Below are 22,743 nucleotides of genomic sequence, written 5' to 3'. Positions count from 1 at the left end.
ATAAGGCTTCTCTTTGCTGTGAGTATATTCATGTCGCTTCAGACCACCTTTAGCTGCAAAGCCCTTGTTGCATTCTTTACAATGATAAGGCTTCTCCTTGTTGTGAGTAAGTTCATGTTGCTTCAGATTACCTCTAAGGACAAAGCCCTTGTTACATTCTTTTGCATTGATAAATTTTCCCTTTGATGTGGGTATGTTCATGCTTTTTTCAATTAACAACGATCAGCAAAATCTTTTTTGCAGAATTTACACTTGTAAGGCTTCAAATCATCGGTATGAATTCGTCGCTCATGTCGCTTCAGAAGATTTCTCTGTGTAAAGCCCTTGTTGCATTCTGTGCAATGATAAAGCTTCTCTTTGCTGTGAGTAAGTTCATGTAGCTTCAGATTACCTCTAAGGGTAAAGCCCTTGTTACATTCTTTGCATTGATAAATTTTCCCTTTGATTTCCTTGCTGTGTGTAAGTTCATGATTGTTCAGATTTTTTCTGTATGTAAAGCCCTTGTTGCATTCTTTACAGTGATACGGCTTTGCTTTGTTGCCAGTACATTCATGTGTTTTCACATAATAAAGACCTGCAAAACCTTTTTTGCAGAATTTATACTTGTAAGGTTTCAAATCATCGGTATGAATTCGCTCATGTCGCTTCAGAAGATTTCTCTGTGTAAAGCCCTTGTTGCATTCTGTGCACTGATAAGGTTTTGCTTTGCTGTGGGTATGTTCATGATTTTTCAAATAATAAGAGAGTCCACATTTGTATGGCTTCTCCTTACAGTGAATTCTTTCGTGTCTATCCAAGTTGCATCGTGTTATAAAACCTTTATAACAATTCTGACATTGATAAGGCTTGTTGTGACTCTGATGATGAATCTCAAGGTGAGGTTTGTTGTCATACCAGTAAGGTGTAATCCACTTCTCAATAAAGCTTGTTGCATTCTTTGCAACAATAAGGCTTCTCTTTACTGTGTGTTCGTTCATGTGTTTTGAAAAAAAAGATTTATCGCAGTGTTCGCGTTCGTGTGCTGTCTGGATTCTTTCATGGTTTTTCAATAGGCATGGTTTTGTAATGCTTCTTTGCCATGTGATAACATTCATGAATTTTCAAGGAGGCCGATTTAGAATAACCTTTATTGCAGTACTGACATTGGTATTACTTCTTCCCCAGGGGCTTCTTCCTGGGTTTCTCATGCCTACGTTCATGCATGTACTTGGAATTATACAGTGCGAAACCTTTATTACACACTTTACACTTGTAAGACTTTACATTTGTATGAATTCGCTCATGTTTCTTCAGATAATCTCTCTGTGTAAAGCCCTTGTTGCATTCTGTGCATTGATAAGTCTTCTCTTTGCTGTGAGTATGTTCATGTCGCTTCAGATTACCTTGAGTTGTAAAGCCCTTGTTGCATTCTTTACAATGATAAGGCTTCTCTTTGCTGTGAGTATATTCATGTCGCTTCAGACCACCTTTAGCTGCAAAGCCCTTGTTGCATTCTTTACAATGATAAGGCTTCTCCTTGTTGTGAGTAAGTTCATGTTGCTTCAGATTACCTCTAAGGATAAAGCCCTTGTTACATTCTTTGCATTGATACATTTTCCCTTTGATGTGGGTATGTTCATGCTTTTTCAAATAACAACGATCAGCAAAATCTTTTTTGCAGAATTTACACTTGTAAGGCTTCAAATCATCGGTATGAATTCGTCGCTCATGTCGCTTCAGAAGATTTCTCTGTGTAAAGCCCTTGTTGCATTCTGTGCATTGATAAAGCTTCTCTTTGCTGTGAGTATGTTCATGTTGCTTCAGATTACCTTTTAATTTAAAGCCCTTGTTGCATTCTTTACAATGATAAGGCTTCTCTTTGCTGTGAGTATATTCATGTCGCTTCAGACCACCTTTAGCTGCAAAGCCCTTGTTGCATTCTTTACAATGATAAGCCTTCTCCTGGTTGTGAGTAAGTTCATGTAGCTTCAGATTACCTCTAAGGGTAAAGCCCTTGTTACATTCTTTGCATTGATAAATTTTCCCTTTGATTTCCTTGCTGTGTGTAAGTTCATGATTGTTCAGATTTTTTCTGTATGTAAAGCCCTTGTTGCATTCTTTACAGTGATACGGCTTTGCTTTGTTGCCAGTACATTCATGTGTTTTCACATAATAAAGACCTGCAAAACCTTTTTTGCAGAATTTACACTTGTAAGGTTTCAAATCATCGGTATGAATTCGCTCATGTCGCTTCAGAAGATTTCTCTGTGTAAAGCCCTTGTTGCATTCTGTGCACTGATAAGGTTTTGCTTTGCTGTGGGTACGTTCATGATTTTTCAAATAATAAGAATCTGCAAAGGCTTTATCGCAGAGTCCACATTTGTATGGCTTCTCCTTACAGTGAATTCTTTCGTGTCTATCCAAGTTACTTGGTGTTATAAAACCTTTATAACAATTCTGACATTGATAAGGCTTGTTGTGACTCTGATGATGAATCTCAAGGTGATGTTTCTTGTCATACCAGAACGGTGTAATCCACTTCTCATGGCGCCATAGATGAATCAGATATCGATCGGTGTCATAAAATGTTCTGTTGCAATATTTGCACAAGTGAGGACTAAGATAATGCATGTTTTCTGCTCTCCTCATGGAAGTCATGTTGTGAACTGGGGATGAGAGAGAGAGAGAGATGTATACAAAATTATTATTTCCAAGGGTTTTTCCTGATTAAAATTTTATTTCTGATCCCTGTAAAGTCTTGTCTGTCTGTGCCTGCCTGTAATTTCATTCATTTATAGGTGCAGGTACCTGGGGCCCAGACAATTACCTGTGAAGTCACATCCCTAATCGGCAAACGCTTTTCCGATCAAGCGATAACAAAAAATGTTACGCTCCTTGCAACTGCAGGCATGCAGCTTTTCTTTGCTGTGGGTCTGTTCACTCTATTGATGTCTATTCAGGGTATGTGTACTGTAACCTTTATTACAAGTTTGACTGAACAGCATCTCTCATATGAAGCCTTAATTGCAGTAACATCAACATCAGTAATATATCTTTGTAATGTGGTGTCATTCATGTAAAAGTAATTATGTAAATTTCTTGATGTGGTCATGGGGTGCAAGTTTGTTGACTACCAGGTGCGCAATTTTGTTGGAATTAAAAATTAATTAAAATTTTGCATGAATTAAACTCAAGTTAACTTAATGTGTGTGGAATTTATAGCATTATTTTAGGAGAATCAGAAATTGCTTCTCGCAAACAGGGCCGTTCCTAGGGATTTTGCCGCCCTTATAAGCAAAGCCTCTCCCTGCCGCCCCACCAAAGCATACCTCTACATGTACCTTGCCCCCTTTTTATTTTTCCTCCCATTTTTTCTTTTTATCCGCCCTTATCTTCCCATTCCAGTTTTTTCTTTTTTGCCCCCCTCTGCGTTTGTCGCCCTAGGCGACCGCCTTACCTAGTTTAATGGTCGGAACGGCCCTGCTCGCAAAGTAAGTTTAGGAGAATGGCTGCAGGAATCAATTATTCAATCAAAGAATGTGAAGCCTTTATTGCAAAATTACATTTATTTAGGGCTTACATGTACACTAGAAACCCAAAATGTTCAGAAAGTACTAATATCAGGTCCCCGCACAGGCAGGTATGTTTTTTACTCTGGTATATCTGCCTATGCATGTCATGTTTCAATTTGTAAATAGTCCAAAACAGAAATGTTTTGTAGACTCATAACCGGAGCGATCTTACGTACCTTTCCGATGTTGATTAAGATACTTCTTACTTCTTGCATCGATCCCGAGATGCGGAAAAAAAACAATAGTCATTTTGTCCCACATAAATGAATAAATAACAAAAAAAAACCGATCCCCAGGTGGACACACCCATTTGGTGACGCCACACCAGATAATCATCCTTATCCGACTTGGGATCCCCTACTCGGACCAAACCAGTAGGGGGTGGCCGGGGACCGGGATCATCAACATCGGAAAGGTAAGATCACTCCGGTTAGGAGTCTACAAAACATTTCTGTTTTGGACTAGACTCCGGATGATCTTACCCTTTCCGATGTTGATTGAGATACTTCTTGCATCAACATCTGAAAGATCGATCTAGCAAGTAATGGATCTAGCAAGTTCAGGGATCGGGAGCGGGTAACGATGGTTTTCGCGAGGTCAGAAAATATTTTCCCCAATGGTCGGGAAAACAAAAAAAGACCACATGATCACAGACATAAACCTCCTTACTTATTAAGTTCGGTGGTTAAGAATGGAAACACTGGTTCTTACCATGCTGAGTATTCTGTATAGTCTGAAAACCTGGTACCCATACACCACCGTATTATGATCGCCCGAGCAATGTCCTGGCAAACCTCCCGCCCCATCTCTGATTACTAACGTATACGGAAGTATATCGTAGAGAAGGGCGAAGGTGGCTTCCGGGACACCGCCTGCTAGATCTCCTCAAGGGACAAACATACCCGTATGCCCAAGATGATGAGATTGCTTGTGTTGAGTGGGCTGTGGGACGCGAAAACATTCGCGATCTCCCGGACTACACCAACACCTGGACCAGCCACTGCGACAGCGGCTGGACCGAGAGGCTCTGCAAGGGTGATGAAATGCGGTCATGAGTCCCTCGCAAGGCTTGTGTTCGGAAGAAATAGTGCTGCAGCGTCCTTATCGGACACCCCAGCCTATCTTCGGCTTCAGACGAACCTTGCCCAACCCTGGGGATGGAGAGGGACGAATGCCGGGTGAGTCCACCTGGGGACTATATTGGTTTTTTTTCCGCATCTTGGGATCGATGCAAGAAGTAAGAACTATCTTTAAAATCAACATCGGAAACGGTAAGATCGTCCGGTGTACAGAGTCTTCATGTTTAATTTTGCTAGTGTGCGATGCGTAATTCTTCTTTCCCCTGTATATTGATATGTTAAGAATAACGATTAAGCACCATTAATTTGATTTAGTGCGCTAATTTGTAATGTTTGAATGTTTCCATGTTCCAGTGTATGATGCGTAAGCCTCTTCCCTTGTTTACTAATCTTAGGCAAGAAAAGTCCAAACCGGGTAGGTTAAAATGGCATAATTTCGTGATCCACAGCATCATCCTCCCACTTTTCTCAAATAAAGTTGAGATTTTTATACCACTCGAAACATCTGGCAAATGCTTAAACCAAAAATTTGTTACAGATTTTCAATTCATTTAGCAAAAATATTGTGAAATTTGAATTATGTTCTGGTACACCAGAATGAAATTTCAACACATTGTCTATGGAGTTTAATTTTCACGGTCGAACAGGCAGCTGCAAATTTTTAACCCCATGAAAATATTTATTACACACAGTACTAGTACCAGGGAATAAATAAAGATTGGGAAGCGTCACTCGAAGATAAATGTAATAAAACTATGGATGCCATTACCCTGCCATCGCAGTGAGGCCTGGAACACTACCGCGATTTCTACCGCTGCATCGCGCCCGTGTTCGCGTTCAAGAAATAAAATTACCTGTGAAAATCACGGCTTGCTGCAACCAAGGTTAGACCTTTTCAAGCCTGCAACAGCGTATTTTTTCAAATGTTGAATAGCTGTTTTTAATACTTTTAATAATATTTTTAGTGCATCCATTAACTTAATTTATTTACATCAAATCGACCAACAATCCCACTCTCCAGACCAAGATTTATACAAGAAAAATACTGTTTCAATCACAAAAATTAACCTTAATTTCGCGCCTACACGTAAGACTTGGCAATAGTCTATTCAGATATCGTTGTCAAGCTCGAGGTGATTGACCCTTGATGATTGACAGTCGGGAACGCGTACTGTTATGCGTAGTCATGGTGCTGGGAGCTGCTGGGGGCGTTCGGGGGTGCTGGCGACCGTCGAGTCGACGGTCGCCAGCACCCCCTTTTTCCAAGATGGTGGCGCCCATGCTGGTACCAAATTTGTGATTCCCGGCAACTTCTGTATAGCATAGTGTAGCGTGCAAATTTGGCCAAATTTGGAGAATCGGCGAATCACTGTCAACCCCTTGTAGTACACTGAACAAAGTGGGCAAAGCCGATCGTATTTTTGTTATTTTTTTCAGCTTGATTGTTGTTGATTTGAAACATTTATTGAACCAAAATTTACCGGTTTATTACCCCCTGTTTTATTTTATTTTTGTTTTATACCAGTAAAATATGGATGAGAATGATTAAATGTCAATACAAGTTGTGACAATGGTATAAATGATCATATTCTATGGCGATGTGCTATGCACAGCAATGCCATGCCAGCTCATGCAATATTGGAAGGTCGAAACTACTTCCACATAGGGTACTTTTTTTATGAATGAATAGGGGGCCTATGACCTGACCTCAACTAATGACCTGACCTAATGTCATGTGACGAAAACAAGAGAAATCAATCCGCTTTCTTAACCCTGTTTTCGCGATGGTGATTTGGCGATTCAAAATGGCTGACCGACCGTCAGCACAAGTTGCCCATTGCAAGTATTTCCGTGTGAGTGATACAATCAAAGTCATCGATGTGTGTGTGCCTAGAATATTTAATAATGTCCGTTTATTGCAAGACATCCTCTAATCAGAGAAGATGAGAACTCATCTTCTCTGCTCTAATGTAAGAAAGTCTGGTAAAAAGTCTGTGCGCCCGTACTGACGTTAGGCTAATATTATACTGGTCTCATACATGTATGTACCCATACCTAGTGTATGGGTACATGGTATACCTACAACCTTGGCGAATAATGTTGCCACACCTGAGCGTTAATTGGCCAACATCCTTCCCCGCTCCCCTATTGCAATGTTGATTTGGACAAAATCGTCATCGTGTCTACATTTCAGTCTCGCAACATTGAAAGATGGGGGGTGGGGAAGGGGAGAGTCTAAATTGAGTGTACATGTACATGCATTTTTGCAACTATTGTACAAAGATAATGCGGTACTGTGACATATTTACCTCTGGCGATTTCTTTATTTTAACACCAGCACGGGCTGGTGTGGCAACAAAATTCCGCCAAGGTTGTAGTGTATGGGTACATGGTATAACCATGCACTCAACAGAACGGTAAACTGCATATATCCGTCTTTACACGCTTTTCAATGGGAAATGAACTTTGCTGCTTGGATGATGTCACGAGAGGTTAGCATTTATCTAGCGTGTAAATCCCAAGCTATTCTCTGAAACTGCACCTCGGAAGATGTATGGTAAGAACTCAGTCCTCAAATGATAGTCATATAACGACCAAAAGATAAGTGACTGACTATCATTGAGGACTGCGTTCCGCAGTATTCTGAGTTAAGGCCTAAATTGGTCACTTACCGCTCAATGTTCAAAATGTGACATCTACACCAATTACAGTCCCCGAAATGGTCTACTTTTTAGCCGACCTCAATTCCGAAACATTTAGTGATAGTTAAAAATGTGATCCCCAACCCTTTGGTTTCCTTTGGACGAATTTGTAGAAATCTCCATGAGTCTCTGTGTCTGAAATTCCCGGTACAAACATCAAAATGTCACATTTCTCAGTCCGGTGATGAATACTATATCCCGCATCGCTGTTTACTCAGCAGCCATTCACACATGAATATGCATATCTGTGACCCCTGTGAGGTCAAACACGTGGGGTTGATTCCAACCTATGCCTGGTCAAGCACCCTCACAGACCCGAACGTAGTGAGGGTGCTTGGTATATCCGCCATGTTTCAAAGTCATGGATGGCCAGCATAATGGCCCGCAAATTTAAGCTTTATGAGAAGCCTATTTCAGTTGCAAAATGAGAACACAGAGTGGCTTATCTTTAACCCACATTCTCAATCTCTCATGCCAGAGGTTAAAATAAAATGATCCCTAACTAATTATCAAAAGATCGTAAATTTAATTTCTTGAAACATGCCGGCGAAACGATTTGTTTACAAGTAACAATCCTTGTTCCGGCACCGATACCGTTCATTCGACATAATTCGGCTTCATTCGGCAAACCACGTGATCACTCAGGTGAACTAGGATTGGACGATCGATTGCGTTAAATTTTATCCAGGTTACCCGGCCATGCTAATGGCGATACTCGCGTCTTGGAAATATTTTTCAACCACGTTGCAAAATTATCGGAAATACACCATCAAGGCGACTCGATCGGTAAGCATCATTGAAACTAAGCAATATTTAGTATTTCTTCTTTTGATTTTTTGATAAAATTGTAGTTTACAGTTTTGATTAGTTTGATGAGAGTGGATTTAAAAACCAGTCCACTAGTAGACGTTGTAATTGACAGTTTGACAGTTCCGCCGGAGGATAATGTGAATCCATAAGATGTGGCAATCAATTTCACGATTAAAATCTTTCCTTTGGAGCGATTTCCATTTCTTGCTATCATTTAACGCCAGAAAGCATCAATACTAAAGATAGGCTATCAGTCGCTTGTGCAGATATATGTTAACATTGGATTCAATTTCTTGTTTATTGTTCACTGTATGGAAAAGCCTGTTCTGTTGTATCTTGTATTGGTAGTATTTCCCACGTATAATTCCAACCAATCCGATCCACTGATTGTGACCATGTGGTCGGTTTTATGAATATTTAATAAGCAGCTTGATACTGACGTCAGGGTTGCCAAACCCGCGATTTGGTAGCCCAATTGGGTGACTTTTGAAGATTATTCCGCGACTTTTGACAATTTCCTGTCCCATAGAAACCAATGGTTAAGAAAAAAATTGGGCGACTTTTCAACATTGGCTCCCGCGACTTCCGCTAGTTTCCTGCCCCATAGAAACCAATGGTAAAGAGAAAAATTGGGCGACTTTTCGATTATTTGACCCGTGATTCGGGCTGAAATCTTTTGGCAATCCTGACTGACGTCACATCTGAAGTGACCAGGAGGCAGCAGCTACCATTTTGGTCAACTGAACTTGACTCGTGCTTTCTTTTGGTCGACATAAATCGAACAAAATTTTCAATATTAAACGGGTAATAGTAGAATTTCAATTTTTTATTAATGAAGTTACGGTACTTGTAGTTTTGAGGAATGACAAAGTTGTTTTTGGAAACTTTAATAGATATTCATTTCAACTGATGATGTAGGATCGCAAGGCGAGTGAATTCGTGAAGAGATTTCCTTGTTTGAGTGATAGTAGGATACGGGACGTAGGCTAATGACCTGCTCTGATGTCTCAATTCATGCGGAATTATTCGTACCTGATTACCAGACAGCAATACGCAAGCGTAGTACCACTACCAGACATAGTTCCGCAGTCTACTCCCCAAACTTGGGGAGTTACTCGATTCAATTCAGGCCTTACTCAGGCAAAATAATTCCCATTCAAACGCATGGGAAATTGAAAGTGCATATGTAGTAAAATGGTATTCTGCTCATTCAATTTAGTGGTGTGCGCCTGTAAGCTGTTTTTTTTATAGTAACCTTTGACCTTGATTGCACGTGAATTGGAGTGGAGATGGCTGCCTGCACGAGTGTGTTTACAATGTGAAACTTGATTGGAAAACCGTTTTATACAAGGGAAAATCATATCAAATCAATAATAATGAGGTGACATTGAAATTGCAGAGGAATATTGTAATTGCATGATTTGGGACGATTTTTGTGTGATTTTGTACAGTAAGCTTAAACATTGGAGATATTGAAAGTACTTTCATCATGTTCATATTGTGATGTTAAATGAACCAAGAAAAGAACAAGAACGTTGAATGATTATGTACATCTTGTGTGAAGTCTCAGTTACTTTTAGCCATCACCACTCTGGTCTTCTATCGACCCAAACTTAACCTAGTCTAGATTATTGGTTTTCCCTATAGCCGTGTACTCAAAGCGTACTCCCTGAAGTCCTAGTGAGTAGATTTTCTTGCAATATTTGGCCTATTTACCTTCAAATTTGATCCTTACATGTACTTTGATTCCAGAACAATATCCAGCGTAGTAAAAAAAAAAATTTTGGCGTTTCTGATCGTCACGATGAAGCATTTTTTAGGACAAAAATGGTTGCTCAGTTCTTCGTCTCATTTGTTTTTGTCGTAGGCAGGTGGTAGGTTAGTCTCGGCACACACTGTATGTGTCTATAGGAACGACGAGCGTTAGGGCGGCGCAAATTGGCTGTGCAGAGACTATCGTTTGATGCTGATCAATGACGTATTTTCACGTAACTTAATCAACCAGTCCTTCAACTGCTTACGCACGGTCATCGGGTTGTGCTTGTTCCGCCATGTTTATTGTTTCGAGATCGGGGCCTTGGGATTTAGGCTATTTTATTGGAACCAAAACAACAGCGGGAATCGTGTGTTAAGTTGACATAGAAAAGAACAGGAGGGATCAGCGAAATTTACTGTCAGCCCTCTGGTCAAACCTTTGTGCGCACGCGCAGTGAAATTTGTCATTTTTCATTCGTGATCATTTTTGTTGGACGCGGGAAGAGAGGCGGCTTCTTAAATCATCTTTATTAGCCGAAATTCCAAATGATATTGCGTTTCAAGAATTTGGTAAGAATCCCAGTTAAGTTTCTGATTCTTATATGAGTACAGTTTTACATGCATCGTCCAAATTTCAAAGAAATTTGTTAAAATGCTACAGCGGCGCAAAGTCTTAGCGTGTAAATCACATTCACACACAAAATGGGAAAACCGAGTCTCAGTGTGGACGAACGGCGTCCATGAGACTCAGCGAGTCTAACTTAACCCGCCATCGCCGCTCGGCCCGCTCGGTGTTCAGAACCCCGTTTTGCCAAACATATATTAACACAGGCTAGTGGGCATTCCTTTACTTTAGGGGTTTTTATTTTTACAAGCTGCCTTATGCACTGGTTAGGGTTAGGGTTAGGGTTATAACACTGTACTTCCACAAGGCACCTATAATACGGGCTATAATATACATCATACATGTAAGAATAAAAAACCCTAAAGTAAAGAAACGCCGGCTAGTGTAATCCCGGATGTGATTGTGAATTGGCATAACGCATCGCAACATGATGTGTCAAGCTTCCGGTTAAGCTGAAGTTTCACCTAGTTTAAATAAGATGATTCTTATAATCTAAAAATATCTGAATTTATAAACTTACGTGAGAGATGAACAGCAGAAACGCCAACAGACCCCACGGGTCAGCAGCCATCTTCGTATTCACAGTCACACTGTAATTGTGATAACTCAGCGCCACCTGTCGATGTCGTGGCGAAACATAATTGGCTGTGTTGCCAAGTTGAGAAAAAAAATCTTTACAGAGCCAGGAATCAAAACACGCGAATGCAGTGTGCTACCGGGAAGGGGAGGGGGCATATCCCCAAAAAATTCCTCCCCCACACTTTTGAGGCAAAATTACGTAAATTTTCACGTTTTGCGGCAATTTTGGAAAAATTGTCGATTCCTCCCCTGAAATTCACTTTGCCCCCACCCCCCGAATAAAATCCTGGCGCCGCCACTGTGCAGCATCCCATTGAAACACACGTGAAAACGTCTTTTCTTTGCCTTTTCGGCAACAAATTGAATATAAAAATCATGGCTCTCGTTCCCAGGAAATGTTGGTGTTTGGACTTGGAGGGAAATTCTGGTATTTGGAGTTGTGTCTTTTTTGTATTCAATAAATTGTGGGAAATTTAGCTTGCTTCCCATGAAATAAAGTTTTTTCAAGCCCTAATAAAATTACCACCAATCGATGAAAATTTTATATACTGCGGCAAAAAAGTATCCTTACATGCCTGCATGCGCATGCTGAGACAAAGAAGTACCAAGCAGTAGCGTAGCCAGCGCGGGGGGGGGGGGGGGCAGACTGATAAAAGTGCCCTTCTGACCACGGCAAAGGAAGTTTTCACCCCGATCATGGGCCAAAATACTGTGTAAAATACAAGTTACAAAAGACATTTTCATCTCAATCATGGGCAAGAATACGCGCACATTGTCCCTATAAAGCCTTTTTTGGAAGCTCACAGACATGCACAGTCTCTCTTAAAAACAAAACTAGCATGTTGCAACTGCAAGTTTTCAGCTGTGCCCTTCACTCCCCCGGCCCCTAGACTGTCCCACAGTCTCGGTTCCATCTCTGGGTAAATAATTATTATTTTAATTATTTATTATTATTTATTATTAATTAGAGCTAAAACCACCTTCTCCTTCACTCCAAAGATTAAAACCAGCACACCACTAAGCCTAGCTAACTAATGGCAACAAAGTTATAGTGCTCCTGGAAGGTGTATTTCCATCTGTTTGGAAAACTGCTACAATTATTTCAGTGCCTAAAGTCAAGAAACCGTTGACGGCAAATGAATTGCGCCCAATTGCCTTGACTAAAATCTTAGGGAGGGTGTTTGAGTCATTTTTGGCCGAGTGGTTAAGGGATGATTTTACTCCGGTTCTTGACAATAAGCAGTATGACAATGTGAAGGGTACAAGTACAACTCATTATCGTGTTGACATGTTGCACAAGGTTATCTTTGGTGTTGAAAAACCATCCACTTATGCTACTTTAGTGGCGATAGATTTTACAAAAGCATTCGATCGAATAAACCATAGTGTTGCTGTAAATAAAATTATCTCTTCTGGAGTGAGACCCTCAATAATCCCTGCGATCAGTAGTTGGCAAACCGTACACAGTGCGTTCAATACAAAGGCCAGCTTTCTAGCCTTAAAACCATCACATGTGGCGTTCCTCAGGGAACAAAGTTAGGGCCCAGTATATTTACTGTGATGGTTAATGACGCTGCCGAAACTACTTCTGATCGATGGAAATTTGCTGATGATCTCACCTTGGCAGAGATCACTAACACTCAAGCCAAAACAAAATCAAAGCACCAAAAGCTTCAACACCATCTAGATGCTTTAGATGATTGGTGCAAGGTCAACGATATGCTGCCGAAGCCAGCCAAATGTCATGTTTTGCATGTAAAGTTTTTGAAAAATCCTGTGCAACTCCCACCACAACTTTCTCTAGGTGGTGAGGTCCTTCAGACTGTCGATCACATGAAGTTACTTGGTCTGGAATTTCAAAATAATCTGGGTTGGGACATGCAAGTTAAAAACATGATATCTCGTGCAAGTAGACGTTTATTCATGCTCTATGCTCTTCGTAAACATGCTGCTCCAGTTGAGGATATGCTGGCCATTTTTCAGACCTATATCCAACCCATTTTGGAATATGCTTGTGCAGTTTGGCATCCAGCGCTTACTAAAAACCAAAGCCACCAGATCGAAAGGATTCAAAAACGCACTTGCAAAATCATCCTTGGCAATGACTATCAGGACTACGAGTCTGCTCTTCGTGAGCTTAACATCAACAGTCTTGCCAACCGTAGGGAAGATCTGGTCGTGAAGTTTGGCCAGCAGGTCCTCAACTCTGAAAGACACCGTCACCTACTTCCTGAGCAGATGATCTATGAAGTACAATCTCCGTCACAGCAGAATTTTTCCTGCATGATGCAGTCATGTCTACAGTAGAATTCATCTCGACCTTTGCAGGACTTAACCCCATTAAAAGCTATTAAACCAAGATAACACTCATTGAAACAGCTCAACTGATTAAATCGGATCTTCTCTGGTTGTGCACAAGTGACTGTTTTCATGTGCGATATCGCAATAAAGCTGGTATTCATAGCTTCAGTTGGGTAACCGATTATAAAGGAAACGAAAGGAAACAATGTTATGTGTGGCTTTGTTCACGAGATCAGACAATGGCGTGCTTTTTGTAAACCAGCATTCTTGAAAATGAGCAACATAATGATTTTTGACTTAACACGGTTTGGAAATAATTTCTTCATATTTTTGGTGTTATCTGTCGTTTACATGTCCTTCCTAAAACACAAAAGTACGACCCTCTCCAAACACCTAAATTAGTTAAAAATTTAGGACATGTTACAAAACTATATTGTCTAGAATTTTAGAAGAGTACTTTTAATATTGGCCGGTTATTTTTCACACAGCGACGTTAACTAGGCAATGTACTATTACCTATAACATACTAAAACACCAAAGTACGAATATTTCCAAACATCTAAATTAGCTAAAAATTTAGGACATGTTAAAAAACTATATTTTCTAGAACTTTAGAAGAGTACTTTTAATATTGGCCGGTTATTTTTCACACAGCGACGTTAACTAATCATATCCCCATACTGTTAACGTAGGGCTATTTGTAAAGGTCACGCGTCAATGGGAAAGAGCACTGTGTATTGTGTATAGGAAAACGGACAGTAACTGCAGTATGGAACCTTTCTGTAAAACAAACAGGTTTCAGAATTCCACCATTCCGTTCATCATCAGTAAACTCAATTTGGAAAAGTAGTGTAATCCTTTATGCTTCTGCGGGTATTTTACTCCTCTGCCTGTATCTCTGTTTTCATTTTGTTTTTAAGTAAATTGTTGAGTGTATATATAATGTATATTTTTGATGTGTAAATTGTATTTTGTAAAGCCGGCGCTTTTCAGCCTATGCTGCCTGCCGGCTATTTGTACACCGTGAATAAAAAAAAAAAAAAAAAAAAAAAAAAGTGACAAACTGGCCTATTCAAACACGGACAAGAGAGTGGTAAATGGCTAATTTATGCGTGCTTTAATTTAAAAACAAAAGGAACAAAAGAAAACTGAAACAATAAACCTGACAGATAAAATGACAGTTATGAAAAGTACAAAGAAGTAAAAACTGAAATAAAAACTGCTTTAAATAAACCCGCAAATATTTTTCTTGCTTTAAATAAAGCTTCATTGAAGAAACTGTGTTGTCTCTTTGTCAAGTTCGAATCTTTCTGCACCTATATAGGCCAGTTTGTCACTTCGTCTATTCAATTGCTTGTAACTTTACTTAGGTCACATTGCATTCAACGGTGTCATAATGTCAAGTGCAGGATGTGATGTGTCATGTGCATATAAAAACAAATTTACCCCAATATTGTTCAGTTTTGAAATCGTGATCATTTTTCCCGAAGTGTAAGGATACTTTTTTGGCGCAGTATACATGTTTCAATGTAGTCTTCCAATTACATTTTCGAGATATGGGCGTTTAAACAGCGCCATCACCATTTTCGACCCGTTCCCATGCAAACCCCGGTCCCAAACCTAAAAACCGTTCTGGACATTTTTCAATCCGAGGGCCTACTTTTTTTCAAAAATTGTATTATGCCACCAAACTCAAACTAGTTATAATAGGCTGAAAGTGATATTGATCTAAAAGGCACACACGAAGAGATGCAACTTTCCACTGAGCAATTATTATTATATATTTAGGGTGGTGCAATACTTAGTACCCCGGGGTGGAATTCTCAAAATGGTCTGCCAAAAATAGCCTTGCCCCCCTTTGGCCAAAAATCCTTGCCCCCCCTTTGGTGTGTCAACAAATCTTTGCCCCCCCTTTGGTGTGCCAAAAATCTAACGTTTTCCTACACATTTTTAGGTGAATATAGAAACGGTGCCCAAAATATCTGTGCTGCTGCCCCCCCCTTTGGTCGTGCCAAAAATCTTTGTCCCGCCCCCCCCCCTTTTACGTGCCAAAAAACCTTTGCCCCCCTTTTGGTGTGCCAAAAAATCCACCCCTTACACATACAAGATTTGGGGAACCTTAATTGTCTTATTATATAAATGCGAGCAGGAAATTTTGCATAGGCTATCAAGTTGAACGTCAGTGTTCCTAAGGGGCGCACCATTAGACTCCCATGCCCCCCTGAGAATCGAATGGTGCGTCCCTAACGTTTTCTACACCTTTTTAGGATATAGAAACGGGTACCCTGCAAAATTTGATCTGTGCCAAAAATCGCTTGTGCCCTGCCTTTCGACCTGCCAAAAATCGCTTGACCTTCCTCGTCCGATTCCGAGTCATATCACCAAGTTTATTGGTTTGTATCTGAGACCATCATAGGCAGCATTTGGTATTGTAGGTTTGTATACATGATGCAGTCATGTCTACAGTAGAATTCATCTCGACCTTTGCAGGACTTAACCCCATTAAAAGCTATTAAACCAAGATAACACTCATTGAAACAGCTCAACTGATTAAATCGGATCTTCTCTGGCTATGCACATGTGACTGTTTTCATGTGCGATATCGCAATAAAGTTTGTATTATAGCTTCAGTTGGGTAACCGATTATAAAGGAAACGAAAGGAAACAATGGTATGTGTACTTTTGTTCACGAAATGAGACAATGGCGTGCTTTTTGTAAACCAGCATTCTTGAAAATGAGCAACATAATGATTGTTGACTTAACACGGTTTGGAAATAATTTCTTCATATTTTTGGTGTTATCTGTCGTTTACATATCCTTCCTAAAACACAAAAGTACGACCCTCTCCAAACACCTAAATTAGCTAAAAATTTAGGACATGTTACAAAACTATATTGTCTAGAATTTTAGAAGAGTACTTTTAATATTGGCCGGTTATTTTGCACACAGCGACGTTAACTAGGCAATGTACTATTACCTATAACATTAACTAAAACACCAAAGTACGAATATTTCCAAACATCAAAATTAACTAAAAATTTAGGACATGTTAAAAAACTATATTTTCTAGAACTTTAGAAGATTACTTTTAATATTGGCCGGTTATTTTTCACACAGCGACGTTAACTAGTCATATCCCCATACTTATAACGTAGGGCTATTTGTAGAGGTCACGCGTCAATGGGAAAGAGCACTGTGTATTGTGTATAGGAAAACGGACAGTAACTGCAGTATGACTGCCCCTAAGTTGCATTGATATGAGTAGCCCCCTAGGTCTTAACTGGCCTTCCTGCATGCTGTGTCTATCATCTTCAGCAACCGTAGCCTATGTCTGAGAGCTCCTGAGCACCTTGTATTATGATGTCATAAGCAAACTTCAGTGACTTCGGACTCATCATAATCATGATCTGACATTGTTGATGTAGGCCTAAAAAGGTTGGAAGGACTGATTCCTGCGCATGTGGTTGCCCGCTAAGGGACTGTGCAATAATTTTGAGCCCTGGGGGCTGAAGGTAAAATGGGGGGGGGGAGACATTTTTGGCGAGCTGAAAGGGGGGAGGGGCAAGCAATTTTGGCAAGCCGAGATGGGGGGGTGGCAAGTGATTTTTGCCATCTTGGGGCGCCTTTTAAATAAAACGCTCTAAAAAGGCTTAGGAAAACAAAAACCGTTCCGCTTAAATATGCAGATTTTTCTGCTCGCTGCACTCGCAACATGTAGGCCTATATAAAGGTTTGCAAGTTGGGATCCCAAAAATTTGACATATGCAAGGGGGGGGGGCAAAGATTATTTGGCGGGCCGAGCGATCTTTGGCGGGCCGATGAGGAGGGGGTGGGGCGATTTTTGGTACATTTTTGGGGCGGAAATTTTACCACCGGGGGGCGGGGGGGGGGCTCATAATAATTGCACAGTCCATAAACATTCCAGCGCCCGTGCTGCATCTACTGCCACTTTGTCCCGGGCACTTTGTACTTTAAACAAAATAATATGAAGAAGTCTTTGATCCATGCTCGCGTTATTTATATACTATAAACCATTTAATGGCAAGAACAGAACGGCAAGAGATTTTTGGCAGACCTATTTTAAAATTTCACCACCCCAGGTACAAATAATTATTGCCCTTTTTTCCCCAATTGTACAATATATTTCTATAACTTCACACTAGGGCATCAGAAGAAACACAACTTGCAACACTGCCAATTATGTGTTTAATATTAGTCAAAAGGATTGGATCTCTAAATCATGAAGATGAAGTACTTTACTTTTTGTCTTGATATGATTTTTTTTATACTCCGTAATTTTTAATAAATTACCACGTGAGTGGATAACATTAACCTTTTTCTAAGTGATAAATTTATATTAAAATGTAAATATAGAGAAATCTAACCGCATACCAGAAACACCGAAAACCTGTTCCTTACTTTTTATTTGTCCCCGCTTTATTATTTACCGTGTCTAAATTGCCATTGAAGCCTACTTTTGGAAACCATCCACTACAATTCACCATTCATCACGTATACGGTACACAGTCGAGAAAATCTGTTGTTTACAACTCAACGTGCTGCTAGTGTGGGAATTTAATGTCAGATGTTAATTGTGATACTGAGATTTTGATCTTCTATGCCTTCCGTTCTTGGCACTTTACCTCTAAAACCGGATGGCCCAGGCTTATAACCAGCCCACGGTGAACCTTCACACAGCCTTTATTTGATCAGAGATCCAATACCAGCACGGAAACAGAAGGAAAATAAATAAGGACTAGACAACTACTACTCATGTACTGCATGCAGTGAGTGAGTGTGGCCAGGCATTGGACTCCTGTCGGAGAGGACTACACACACAGTGTGTTGGACTGTATACCAGGCCTACCTTTTTGTGGCCCTGTATTATAACAGGGATGTTGTGACTTTAGATGGCAGTGTTGAAGTTCTTTCCGTATCGCGCCATGTTACAAAGTAAACTGTCTGTGTGTTTGGTGTTTGTGCTGCTGCTAGCACTCTTCTTTGTGGAGAATCAGGTGCAGCAACTTCACACCTCAATACGAGTCCTCGGTATGTATGTTCAGTGTTGTATGCATGGTTTGATCAATGATGATGTGATATGTCACTGTGTAATCGAAGTGGTGTACGCAGTGCCGTCGCTAGACCATTTTCTCAGGGGGGGGTGTCGAGAAAAAAAAATGCTGGTATATACTGATTTATCTTTTGCTGGCACATGATTGCCACCCCTGGCGTTTTCGGATAGAAGACACCCCTGACCCCTCCTCCAGAACTGTAACACAAGTCTTTCCAAGCAGGTCTGCAGTATGAAAAAGAAACAGATGCGTTGACATTGCACGAGAAGTCCAACCACGAATTTGCTCACTAATAGCTTCACATTCTAAAGGTTCGTTCATACTACCACCGCATTTGCGATGCGTTGCTTTGCGATGCCGATATATCGATTACTTTTTGCCGCAACTCAACGCAACTCGTCGCATTTCCAAGTTAAAATGCATTTAACTTCATTGCGATATCGCAATGCAGTAGTTTGCAGTACGATGCGATGCGGCAACGCACCGTATCGCAAAGCACCGCATCGCAGATGCGGTGGTAGTATGAACGAACCTTAAGGCAAGAGACCTTTGCATTCAAAATCTAGTTAGATTCGCTGAAGCATGACACCGTGTAAAGCAATGGAACTTCAGAAATAAACACAGCCGATCACGATGGGCAGGCTTCCCGTTAGTGTGCGTCATTGCGTCCAGACGCGTATTTTACAAATTTGGACGCAAGTTCACATGGCTAATCAAGTATTTTGCGTCCATGTCACATGCATGTTGACGCAGACAAAACTTCGATTGATGATAAAAATAAGAAATATTTATTCTTTTATATTTTTAAGATAATAAAAGCCCCAAAATTTTGACCCACCTGCTGAGAATTGAAGTAAATTCTGCAATATTTGTAAATGCAACGTCAGGAAATCGTGCACTTTTTGCATGCTTTCCAAACGATCGCTGCGCTGTACAGCTGATTGATGGCTTGGGGAAGTCCCAATTGATTTGTTTACACCAAGCACATGCCGATAACGTGCGGTTAATGTTTATTTAATTATTTATCACAACCTGACAATATTCAATTTTTAATATTTTAAGTTTATTTTCTCATAAATAATCTAGGTTTCCTGTATTAGTATTATTGTTACGATGAATAAAAGCAATTTTCAAGACAAAATCCAAATGATAACCCTTTTTCGTATTACATAATTTGTATTTGTGGCAGCACGTGTTTTAGTTTCTGTAGCATCAACAACACGTTAATTTAAAAATAGAAATGCGGAAGTGAAAGTACGAACAAAAATTGCTCAAGATTGACAGACTTTGCTCATGTTTTTGCACCTGTTTTTGACCACGTTTCGGACCAAAACTGACACAGAAATGAGAAAAATTATCATAGCGAATGGAGATGGAATATCACGGCGGAATATCACGGCGAAAATGCACTTTTATTTTTTTTAACAATCAACATTTGATGAGGTGTAGACCCGGGGTACGTGTGTATCGTCATAATCGGGAATTTCAGATGGACGCACAAAAAATCTGTCTGGACGCAAGTTTTTGCAACCTCGTCAGCAAACTTGCGTCATTACGGACGCACATTTTTAAAACCTTAACGGGAACCCTGACGATGGGTGATCGCATCAGAACAATTTTAGACAGTTCAAAATAGACAAATTTTACTCAAAAGATAGGCCCTACAGTTGACTCACCAAAATAACTTTCATCCAAATTTCAACATTAACAGAATAGATAACATCTGTTACAAAAAATGTCAATGCTGTCCATAGTGACCGACCGAAAAACGATAGCAACATACTCTAGCATCGACCATTGGACTTTTCAGCTTAGTAAAAATAATGTAATAATTGTAAGAACAAGATTGATAGAATCTCAGAAGCGGCGGTCTGACAGTGCTGTCATTTTCTTTGGAAGGGGAGGCTCATGAATATGTCCGACATGACAAGAGTCAAATGAGTCCTGTTTTCTTTCTTTATTCCATGCAATTTATTCCTGTGTTTACATAATTACCAGCTTTCTTTACTCAATTTAGATTTTATTATCAGGTTGCATAATTACTGATGCGATCAATATGACATGTGATGCAATTGTACATGAGCAAACCAATGCGTCCACCAGGCAGGTTCACATTATTGAGTATAGAGGGTGTCCTTTAAGAGCAAAGTTTTTCATCATGACATGTATGCAGATTTTGGCATGGTACTTACCCTAGAAATCCAGAGTCGTGAAAATTCAGTAATGCGATGAAAAAAAAGTGTTCCACGGGCGGACGGACCTCTCAAGTAGGGTTGGTCAGTCAGTTGGTTTTTTTTGCAAACAGTGACGTAGCCGGGGTTGTGTCGCCCGGGGGAAAGGATACATAATGGCCCCCTATAAATTCATGAAATAATTTTGCGTGGAGCATGCAAACATGTGCACAAATACATTGTACAATGTACATGTACCACTAATTTGGTTAAAATCAAGTTGAATTTCAGTCTTAAATTTATCTTTCAAACGACTAGATTTGTAAAGCAGATATTTTAAACTACAAATTTTTATGATCCTGCCTAATAATGTTTAGCGATGTGCAAAAAGTTCAACTCATTTTGCCCTTGCAGAGAAATGGACGATTCCAAAAATTTGTTGTTTACCGGGTCAGAGGTCGTTGTTATGCCGACATTATGTTGCTTGAAATTGGTCAAGCCAACATCTAAAACTCCCTTTTTTGATTACCAATATGAATAGCAAATTTGGCGTCCAAGTGCTCTTAAAGTTTCTCTGTCTAAGGGTAACCAAGGATTTTTTCAAGTAATTGCCTGATTTTAGACTTGATACAAATATCTGCACTTTCATTTTATTTTTTTCAGCCTGTTTTGAGGCTTTATAATCCAAATTGCTTGTGTGTCAGGCTTTTCCTGCAAAGTCACTTCAGGCCACTAACTGCCACTTAATTACATCCCTGATCCACAGCCATTGCGTAAAGCTAGCGCAAATAACACACCATAACTGTTACGGCGGTTATTGTGTGTTATTTGCTAGAATTCCATGGCAGCAAATCATCAGTTCCCCTATGACAGTCCATGCACAAAAAAACATCCTCACTGCACACATCTCGCACACTGCACATCTCAAAGTTTGTTCGGTGTTTTACAAAGCGTTCATTTCAAATGAATGGAAGAATCCTTATGACTTCATGGGCCTACTCATAGTACTTACTAAAACTCAAACCATCAAAATAAAGTAGTGTTTTAATTAATGACTAATGACAGCCATGCCAATTGTGCACCAAGTTGACTGAACCATATTATGTATTTCCAGTAGCATACTATGGAATGTATTTTTATAATACATGTGTACATTCTCAAGTTTGTGTCCGTTGAAAGTGCCTGTCGGAAAAGCTGTAATAATACTACTAGTACTACTACTACTCTTGTGGAACATTTTGTGAAATGTAACCCTTGTTTTGTAAAGGGAGAAGGAATCTATTGTTGCTGTGCCAGCCCATACAATGAAACTGTTGCAACTAGTGCCCATAGGTCATAAGGTTGCGGCAAAATACAATTTGAACATATTTGAATCTAAGTCTCCGTAACAAGTTATAGCTAAATGACCAACTGAAAAATGTACAATAAATGAAGCTTGATGCATGCTAATGGAAATGTACAAGAGTGTCCATTCAGTGAGAGGAATGGCTGAGTTAAAAATAGAAGGTCAGTTGTTGATATTTTTTGTTGGTAATCCCATATTCGGGGGGGCACTTCAATATGAAATGGATATAGGTGTAGGGCTGGCACTTTCGCACTAAGGGTCATTCGGTGAGAGCAAAATGTAAAAAATATGGGGTCATTGTGTGAGAGCATGATTATTGGAATTAGGTGAGAGCAAAATGTAAAAAATATGGGGTCATTGGGTGAGAACATGACATTTTTTTTAAATGGAATCTTTGGGTGAGAGCCGAAACAGCGCCACAAAAACTCTAGTTCTAGTTCTAAATGGCTTCAAATTTCATTGTTTTTTCAAAATAAGTAACAAAATCAGTGATAAAAGAAAGTTGCTGTTCAAATTGAACTTTTAAGGGTCTTTGGGTGACAAATGGAAAAATAGGGGGTCTTGGTGACAGAGCATGTGTTAAGTAAAAAATATGGGGTCTTTGGGTGACAGCGATGCTGAAAAGGGGTCTTCTTAACAGCCTTACATACGCGTCACCTCCAAAGTTGGAGTGCCCCCCCCCCTCGGGCCCATATTACTACTTACCTAATGAGAACTTTTTGTAAATTTGTCAAACTTTTGAGGAAAGAAAT

The 22,743-nt window shown here is 39.9% G+C and overlaps 2 protein-coding genes across 2 annotated transcripts in view; one reads left to right on the top strand and one right to left on the bottom strand.

The window, feature by feature from the left end:
• Positions 1-11,149, bottom strand: part of LOC140137883 (selenoprotein F-like) — a 54,261-nt gene extending 43,112 nt beyond the window's left edge. Inside the window, exon 1 of the mRNA XM_072159687.1 lies at positions 11,043-11,149. Within this exon, the coding sequence (XP_072015788.1) occupies positions 11,043-11,093 (51 nt within the window). The 5' untranslated portion in view covers positions 11,094-11,149. The remainder of the gene's footprint in view (positions 1-11,042) is intronic.
• Positions 11,150-17,898: 6,749 nt separating this feature from the next.
• Positions 17,899-22,743, top strand: part of LOC140137881 (heparan sulfate 2-O-sulfotransferase 1-like) — a 326,101-nt gene continuing 321,256 nt past the window's right edge. Inside the window, 1 exon segment of the mRNA XM_072159685.1 lies at positions 17,899-18,452. Within this exon segment, the coding sequence (XP_072015786.1) occupies positions 18,314-18,452 (139 nt within the window). The 5' untranslated portion in view covers positions 17,899-18,313.

Source organism: Amphiura filiformis, chromosome 17 (genome assembly GCF_039555335.1).
Source record: "Amphiura filiformis chromosome 17, Afil_fr2py, whole genome shotgun sequence".
Lineage (NCBI taxonomy): Eukaryota > Metazoa > Echinodermata > Ophiuroidea > Amphilepidida > Amphiuridae > Amphiura > Amphiura filiformis.
This window is presented reverse-complemented; position numbering and strand designations above follow the sequence as displayed.